The sequence below is a fragment of the Melanostigma gelatinosum genome, assembly GCF_949748355.1.
Source record: "Melanostigma gelatinosum genome assembly, chromosome: 10".
NCBI lineage: Eukaryota > Metazoa > Chordata > Actinopteri > Perciformes > Zoarcidae > Melanostigma > Melanostigma gelatinosum.
This window is the reverse complement of record NC_136643.1, coordinates 7407306-7417138: the sequence shown is the minus strand read 5'-3', so window position 1 is coordinate 7417138 and position 9833 is coordinate 7407306. Positions and strand designations below refer to the sequence as shown.

General features: G+C 42.4%; 1 protein-coding gene across 1 annotated transcript in view; it reads right to left on the bottom strand.

The window, feature by feature from the left end:
- Window positions 1–6262: 6262 nt before the first annotated feature.
- ramp1 (receptor activity modifying protein 1) overlaps window positions 6263–9833 on the bottom strand; it is a 73908-nt gene continuing 70337 nt past the window's right edge. Inside the window, exon 3 of the mRNA XM_079277501.1 lies at window positions 6263–6708. Coding sequence (XP_079133627.1) covers window positions 6453–6708 — 256 coding nt within the window. The 3' untranslated portion in view covers window positions 6263–6452. The remainder of the gene's footprint in view (window positions 6709–9833) is intronic.

The window sequence follows — 9833 nt, the reverse complement described above, 5'->3', positions numbered from 1 at the left end:
TTCCTTCTTCACCTCCATCCTGCCGACACCATCCATGACCAAAGCAAGCTAACTGGCTCGCTCCTGACCGAAGCTAGGTAAGCTCACGAACGGATTTGGCGTTACGTCTACGTCCGTCACAAAGTCACTTCTGACACCAGTGTAATGTTCCACTTACAGAGTCGGAGACAGGGTCCTTTCAATAGGTTTATTCACCACAACCGTCCTCTTATTTCCGAGTCTCTAGCGAACATTATTCGTCGGACTACTACAGTGTGTTTTACACAACAACAACTCCCCTTCCGGTTCCGGTCTAACCCCACAATCACTAGCTCCCGACACAGAACAGGCAACCCACTGTACAGGGTCACTACACTACCCTCCCACTACAAAGTTCCTTGCCCCAAACTTCTTTGCCACGGTTGGTCAGATTGGTTGGTCAGATTTTCAGAGTAAAACTGTGATGGCACAAACAGTGTTAGCCACTCGACATATGACATTATGATTCTGGAGCAGCTGGAGAGCGCTCATTACATTTCCATGGGAAAGGCTGTGTAGAGTTACATGGTTTCACTTAAATGTACATGTACAAATCGTCTGTTTAATGAGAGTCGTCCATGCTATGGCAGAACTACAGACTCAAGACTCACATGACTGAAATGAAAGCAAAAACATTCATGACATAACTGGTAAAATCCCAGAACACTAAAAAAATGAATACAGCAGTGTACAGCAGGCCTTGCATAACCTTGAATATTTAATTGTTAGACCTGTGCACTGAAAGGAGTCATCAACTATGTAAAATAAAGACTGGATTGACACAGGAATGTGACATGTTCAACACCATTTTAAAAGTCAGAGTTTTTACCCTAATGAACTTGAGACTTGATTTGAAATTGGAGCAACCTATGGGTCTGAAAGGTGGAATGTTGAATGCCTTTAACATGCATTCTTTCTCATGCCCGCCAGGAGGCGACTCCTCTGGTTGCCAAATGATCTATGAGAAAATGACCGTACTTCTCACTTGATCTATTACCTCAGTAAACATTGTAAACATGAGTTTATGGTTTCAATTGCTAGTTTCAAGTCTTCTCCAATACAGCATGATGTCCATTTAATAAATTAAGGTCCCATTTAGAGTAAAATAGACGATAAAGCATGCTGTACGGCGGGGCTACCTTGTGATTGACATGTCGCTAACACGGTGTTGTCCGGTCCGGGAGTTGTTCGTGTTTTCGTCTTAGAACTTTAACCCTTTCAGTGTGTTTTTGTTCATGTAAGTCAATTGTAACCTTTTTAGTAGCCTAAAAATATCATCATTCAGCGTTCGGTTGTACTTAGCTCCTTGTGTCTTTTCTGGTTGCAAAAAATCAAGATGGCTACGGCCAAAAACCAAGATGACGATCAAAACTGGACACTTCAAAACTGTATTCAACGAACCAATGGTTGACGTCACGGCGACTACGTCCACTTCTCATATACAGTCTATGGTTGAAACTTGGTTGGACAGACGTCAAACTTGTCTTGGATATGTCTCAAATGACTCAAGACTTTACTTCAACTTGTCTTGATTTACTTGAGACTTGCGCTTGTCTCGAATGACTTGACACTTGACTTAAACTTGTCTGAAATGTCTTGAGACTTGGCTTAGCCCTCGTAAAAGTTGCAGCTGCATGAGTGAATGTAACAGTCGGAACATGGCTGGACTTGAAGTTAGGACAGATGTCAGCAGGAAGAGAGCCTTGAAGCTATCGTCTTTCTGAACTTAGGGGGCCGAAGGCAACTGGTGCCTGCGACTGCCCCAACCACGGCGACGCGAGCGTCTCCGATTGATTGCAAAGCGACCCTCAGTTAAGATCTGACTTAGAGAGGACAAGTCAGCCATTTTATCTAATAAATATCAATTAAGAAGCTGTTTGCTCTAATTGACACCTGCGCTTAATTGACCCCTACTTTGTGATTTAACAGTGACTTCTCCTCTGAGAGCACCAACACAAAGGCATTATAGTGCAAGATATAATGCTGTGTGACTGCACCTTCATTTATTCTTTCTCTGTTCAGGCAACAGTACTATTCCCCAATGCATCTGTGTGAAAAGGGGAAAGTGTTAAGACTTGATTCCTCCATTTGCGGATAATTCTTCAGGTCACGAAGCTTCACGTATGAACAGGAGGCCTTTATTTTCTGTTCACTTTACTAAATATAGTTTTGCCTTTGTCATATTTTTCACACTTCAGCGAATGACACGGGGGCTTGAACCTAGTGCATTCATGATGACTGTGCACTAAGCCACGCATACATTATTGCAGGATTTGTCATTCATATTTAACACTTAGTTAACAAAAGCCTTTTGTACCATCCCACCCAACCCGTAAGAAACATAAGTGCTAATCCCCAGTGTATCAAACACATTAATCAGATGTTTTATTCAGCTTTTCCTCATGATCATATATTTTACAATTCAGTCATTAGAAGTCACTCCAACAAAAATTTGACATTTTACAGCAAACATTACCCTCTGTTTTCCAAGAGCCTTTGGTACAAAGTACAAATGGTGTTAGGGAAGTGTGGGCATGCTTTCTGGTGTGTTTTCCTGACAGGCGGGTTACAGGTCAATGAATCTATAAAGGAAAGCGAGCGTTCAAAAATATCAATGAGGAAACAGTTCACACAGCGCACTCTACCACACTGGGAGATCATAAATCAATATAAACCTAAGGTCCATGATACACAAACTTTGCTTGAGGCAATGTTCAGCAGATATGTGCGTTGGCTAATCCATCGCTTTGTGTTCTCTCTGTAGTTAGATTTGTGATTCATCCACAGTGAATTTCCTACTCTTTGTTCTCTTTTTTTCTTTATTCTTGTAACATTTCCACATAACTGCCTAAATTGGATGCAATCAATTTGGTAATTATTGGGTTAGTGTCTTTCTATATTGTGACCAAAATAGAGAAAAGAGGTGTTTGAGGGAGCAACATCAGAAAGAATGTGAGAATGTTTGGTTAATTAACTGTCGGCGGTCCCCAGACTTCTGTTCTCCTGTGGCCTTCAAAGTCTTTACTCAGCCACGTCCACCTGTGTGCCCGCTGGCATTTATTCATTTTAGTTTCCTTGGTGATGGAGGATGGAAGCCGGAGAACACAACATCGTCAGAGCCCGTCCAAATTGGGGCCTCGGCCCTTGCGTAGTGTCCGTCCTCTGTACCGTGCTATCTCTCTCACCTTTACTGCACATTTGCAAATCTTTAGAATGTGACATTTTGTGAAATGTTCTGGTTCACTTCGTAGTATGGTATGGACACATGTCTTTGTTTCCCATTCAGAGGGGAGTTTGAACTGCAGGTATGGCGAGGAGCTTGAGAACATGAGGCCAGGGTGTCTGATATGAGCAGAGGAAAATAAATGAAAACTAAAAACAGACAGATTCCACTCCCTCTATAGCTTGACTGTGTGAACATAAGCCATCTGCATGATTGAGAGTATATTTAAAATATAATACACACCTGTGAAAATGTGTTTCTTTGCATAACATGGACATGTTTGCATCTGAGAGAAATTAATTTAGTTTTTCTGTTTTTTTTTTAATCTTGATTGTGTCATCCTGACAGATACATCTCATATTGTGTATATTTACAGTATATGTACATACACATCAAATCTGATATACCTGGGTTCCCCAACAGATGTCGGGAGTTTCCTTTTATAGCTTACCAATAATGTAAAGAAGGCCTCCTGGGAAAGTTCAGCGCTTCGTTTTATTCCTGTGTTTCTGTAGAAGGTCCGTTCTTTTCATGGACTCCACAAATTGTGTTAAATTCCTGTATGAGTTGAAGAATTTTCACCACATCCAACATTCTTTGAAGCAGCTGTGTATAATTTATATATTTTGTATTATCAATATTTTCCCACCAGTCACTCTCCTGATCAACATCAGATTCAGATGCGCAGTTCAGCTCTCTGTAAACCAAGAAATTTTAATCCATGTCAGAGTATTGGGGTTACAACAGATGGGAGTTGTAAAGCCTTCGTATTGGTGTCAGTGCATTCAGGCATCACTGAAGTAGGATCTGGTTTTAACGTGTATCTTGTACAGCTCCTCTTCCAGGTCCATATTAAAGTGATTCTAGTCCAAATATACCCCTTTCCTCGAACACTAACACTCAGAAAGACAGATCCTTTGGTCGCTGAGGGTGAATATGATGCAACCATAGGGACAAAAAGTACCTCTACTTGAAATTTGTGACCACCCGCTCCCTTTCACTACACCAGTGATTTTCAACCTTTTTTGAGCCGCGGCACACTTTTTACATTTACAAAATCCTGGGGCACACCACCAACCAAAATGACACAAAAAGACACTAACACAGTACATATAATACATATAGTTAATAATATAGTTTCTAAATGTATTTGTACTCACTTAGTGTGAAACCTGGGCCTGTTTTGATGAACACAACATGGATATCCTGGCAGGAATGGTAGAAAGACACACACGAAGCTCTTCCTCAACAGCTCTCAGTCTCTCTCTGTTTTTAGTTTTTATCGCTGTCAAGCTTGAGAAGCTCAAGTTTAGCTTTAAACCACGATCTTGTTTCAGTTCAATGAGTTCCTCTTGCTCCTTTAAAGTCATGTCCTTTCCAGCAACGGATGCTGAGCTGTATGGGTCCCTAACCCAGTCAAGGCATTCTGTGAAGGCTGAAGAGAAATAAAATGACAACTTCTCCTCCAGAGTTTTCAAATGTTTGCCAATCACCTCGCACATTGCAGCAGTGTTGCCATCCTGCAGTTTCTCGGTGAGTGGGAACATCTCAAGGTTGCCACGCTGCACATGTTGTTGCCAGAGCTGCACCTTTAAACGGAATCCGTTCATTTTGTCAGTGCTTGTAAGCAGGTTTTCATTTCGGCCTTGCATCCGTGTGTTCAGTTCATTCAGATGATGAAATATATCAGCCAGGTATGCCAGCTTTGCACACCACTGATCACTTGCAAGCAGCTTTGAGAAATCGGGCCTCTCGTCTGTCAGAAACACTTAAGGTCCTCTCGGAGCTCATACACACGGGCCAGCACTTTGCCGCGCGACAGCCACCGTGTGGAGCAATAACACTTTATGTTCCGCTCCCATTTCCTCACACAGAGACGCAAATAAGCGAGATTTCAAAGGTCGCGTCTTCACAAAGTTCACTAAGCGCACAACATCATCCAACACAGGACCTAGATCTGCTGGTAAGGTCTTTGCAACGAGGGCCTCACGGTGCAAAAAACAGTGCGTAACAGTAACAGCTGGGTTTCTTTCTTTGACCCTACTTACGAAGCCTTTGATGCGCCCGACCATGGCTGCGGCTCCATCAGTGCAGACACCTGTGCAGTTTTCCCACGTAAGCCCACTTTTGTCAAGATATTCCGACGTGACCCGAAATATTTCATCTCCTGTTGATTTTTCTGGCAGTGCCTTGCAAAATAGGAAGTTTTCTCTAATGGCTTCTCCATCCACAAAACGCACGTTGGCCAAGAGCTGACAATGTCCACTAATATCCGTCGACTCATCAAGTTGCAAGGCAAATTTCTTACTGATGCGCATCTTTTCCAAAACAACAGTTTCTATGTCCGCAGACATGTCATCAATACGTCTGGCAATTGTGTTATCTGAGAGAGGCACTTTAGCGATCTCTTTGGCCGCGTCAGGGCCGAGCATCTCATTCACAATGGCTTTACAAGCTGGCAGTATTAATGTTTCTGCCACGGTGTGGGACTTTTTTGTTTTAGCTACGAGTTCAGCAACAAGGTAGCTAGCTTTGAGGGCTCTCTCGTTTACCTTTGTGGTTTTTCTCAAAACAGTTGCCTGTTTCTCATTGTTTGTACGTAAGCGTACAAAATAGTCCATCGACTTGTTTTGAACGGAAGGGTGTTTCGTTTGGAGATGGCGTTTAAGCTTGCTTGGCACCATGGCGCTATTGGATAGCTTCTCACCACACACCAAGCACAGCGGACTCGGTGCCGTTGCATCCCCGGTGAACGTAAATCCAAATGAAAGATAGCTTTCGCTGTATTGCCTCGAGCTCACCGTCTTGTCTTTTTTCTTTTGTCGACCACTCATACTTGGGCCTTCATCTGGGTCAGAATTTTGTCCAGGGCCCTGTTCGGCATTTGCATTTTCCCTTCTCAAAAACTTCTCCATCACTGTCACCTTTTTTTTTTTGTTTTTCATCACTGTCACTTGCTCGTCTTGCTTTGATCCCAAACTGTCACTGTCACGTGTCGCGCAGCACTAACTATATTGTCTTTACAGGTATTTAAATCCCTCTGCTGCCACCCACTGCCATAGAAGAGTATTACATTATCTGCGACACTTTATTACAGCACAGACACCCGACAATGGTTAATTAGGTGATATTAGAAAATTTCCCACGGCACACCTGACGATCTCTCGCGGCACACTAGTGTGCCGCGGCACACCGGTTGAAAATCACTGCACTACACCATCCCCTCGCTGCGTTTGCTCCTCCACACCACCAGGGCCGTCATGAGGAGAGTGACCAGGATGGGAACCACAATGAAGGGACCCAGGATGCGATTGGGTGGGTCCTTCAGAAGCCGTCCAGACAGCGAGCAGTCGTGGAAGTAGTGCTGGTGGACTCGGATGAAGAATTCATCCACCAGCCTGTTGGGCCAGAAGCAGTCCATCTTCCATGCCACCAGGAACGTGCAGTTTGTCAGCTCGCCATAGAGTCTGTATGTTGGTGACACAAGAGGAAGAAAAACATGGTGAAAACACTTCCCCTTTGTTACTGTTGTCATGCCCGCCCAACTCTTTGTTCTCACACGGCAAATGTGCAGGTGCCACTTGAAACCTTTGGTAATTCCTGAAACAATGGGTCCTTAATTTCAGCTTCTAATGTATTGCCAGTGACTGCGGATTTTGCCAGCTGTCACTGGCAGATTTGATCACCTATGGCTATCTAACCAATGAAGCTAACGCCTCCATGAGAGAATGATGCCTCTGGCTGACTTTTTAATGCTAGAAACATATCAAATCTGACAGTTATTTTGTTCTGCTTAGCTTACAGACTTGTTCATATTTTCACAGGGAAAATATTTTTACATTTAACGTTACAGAAGAGAATGCTTTTAGTATGACCAATGTGTTTGAAAAAAGGTAAGACTATCTTGGTTAAAGTCAATGTTGGTCCAAAGCAAATCCAATAAAGATCCTAAAGCTAATGGTTTGCTAATTCTTGGGCTTGGAGGAAATGCTACTGTAGTTTACTACTCTAGAGAGTAAGCTAGTTTCCGAGACAACGTCAGAGCAAATAAACATTTAGTCCATTCCTTATACTTTTTCTCATTCTTTTTTGTTTCGGAGAGGCTAAACAAAGACATAAACCCTCCAAAGTCTTTAAGTGTTGAGTAGCTCTCTAGCTACAGGGCTGTTTTTACCGCTTTGGCATGTGGAGAAAGTCAATGCTTTACACGGCTTGCCATGCTTAGTTAGGGTTGCTAAGCTATTTGGGGGAGGGGTTTAGTGAACGGTCAACAACAAGATTCACTGTAAAAAAACTCTTTCATTTTATCTGTTGCGACATGGTCTTTTACTGTATGTGTTGACAAAATCTAGTCTACTACCCTTGATTGTATAAAAAGCCTTTCAAGCCCTATTGGATGATCTTTAAAATGCATAGTGATCAATGCAATGCATAAGCCTGTTTCCTTTCTAATTAAAAATGACAGTGAAGAGATTTACAGGTTTCACCTTGTACAACAATATGAGAATTTATTGCTTTGTAAAAATATTTTATAGTTACGTATAGTAACATAATTACATCTCCTTGGGGTGGATGGAAGACAGGACAAACACATTACCAGATTGTCCAGGTGGCTCAGATGCAAAACACTTGTCCTTCACTGTTAGAGACTATTATGGAAAAAAACAGAGGGAGGGGTCGTACTCATAGTCTATTGTTTATACCTAGTGTGTGTGTTGCTTCTCCATGGTGAGGTGATCCCAATCATAATTGAGTTAATGACCCATGATTATGACACAGGGAGCACACAGAGGATACTGTGAATGCACAACTGAAGGTCATAACACATATGGGCCTATAAGGTTCAGGCAGCATCTACACATCTAGCAGACTCAGAGGAAAATGCAGTGAGAATGAATCAGTAAAGTTGCAGACCATAAAACCAGAAATATTCTAAAATGCACTATAAACTTGAGGGGAACTGCAGAGACCGGTGATAATTCTAATTCTAATTCTCTAACCTGCAAGTGGCCCCTTTCACATTACATGTAGTAAACTGACCCAGTGTTAACTTAAAAGTATCAATTAGTGTGGTATATAATGCAATGAAACATATTTAATATCCAAACGTTGTCCCTAGTGTAGAATATCTGCTTTGCTCGTCCTCTCTGATCTGCACAGCTCAGATGTAATGTTTTTGTTTCCTAATCTAACAGTTTTTGATGATTCATCCCAACATGGACTCTTTCTTCATGGAAGTTTTGTAGATATAAACAGCTCAGGGCTTGTTGGCATGAGACCAGCGGTGCAGAGCATTCTGGTTGCTCCGTGTAGCAACTTCACTTTGTGTGAGTGTGTACTTCCTCCCTCTGCTTTTTCCTTGACGTTTTTACAAATCAGTCGCAGAGGAGAAAAAAATCATTCTGGTCCCGCTGCCAGTCCAGTGAGCACCCAGGTTTCCAGGGGTGTTTATGAGTCAGCGAATGAAATAAGTCGCACCAGAGTCAGGGCAGGGGCGGTGGATATAGTCGGTTACTAGTTCACCCCAGCTAAGGTTAGATTAAACCTGATGGTGTGCAGTTTCTGCAAGAGAGAGAGTGTTTGTGTGTGCTGAATGCAAATTATATGTAATTTCTCTCAGTAGACATTTCATTTTTCAGAAAGTCATGGCAGTAATACAAGGTTAAACTAATGGTAATTTTTTAAGAAATGTCACATACCATTCAGCTCTATCTTCAATTGGCAACCCAGTCGCCACGGAACTTTTTTGACATTGTATGTTTCTGCCAACCAGGGTTACGTTGAACGTCAACGCTTTTGAATTCCAATGAGTGACGCGCAGAGCAAGTGAGGTACTATATCGAGCGAACGTTATTGAGCGTTATGTGGCATGAACAAACACAGGACTTGTTGCCGTAGAGAAAAGGCGACTTCCGCTTCTGGTCGAGGGGGGGGGCAGAAATAAAGAGAGAATCTGCACCAGCTGTTGCTCTCCCTGGAGACTACTGGACATCGCTGCGGTAAAGTCAGCAGACACTCAGATCTCTGTGGTCAACTCAGCAGACACTTACATTTTTGTGCACCTATATGCTGAAATTCACGGTAAACGCATTTAAATGGCACAAATCGGGAGCGAACGAAGGACTTTGAAAGTTAGCGGAAACATTAACGTCAGACAACATCCATTAAATATTTTAATCATTGCCCAGCACTAATTTAAACACAAACCATGATGTTGTTTTCTAACCTTAACCAAGTAGTTTAGTTGTCCAAGCTAACCTATCATTTCACAACATTAACCCAAGTGTCATTGTGTGTTTCTGCAAGCTGACACAAGGCTGATATGAATCGTATACATGAAACATATTTTTGGTTTAGAAACATCAACATTCAACGTATCCCGTAGTTTTCAGAAATAAACAATGCCAACATTTTTTTTCTGGTGACTGGGTTGAACTTGGCCTTTGTGCTGTGACTGAAACAGTCACTAGATGTGTGCTAATGTCTTTCTAACTTTTCACCCAGAGTGACATGAACCAACATTATCTCTCTGTGAAGCCACAGGGCAAGTGTGTGTGGGAGTATTTTCCAGGCCGGAATAACATGCCTGTAT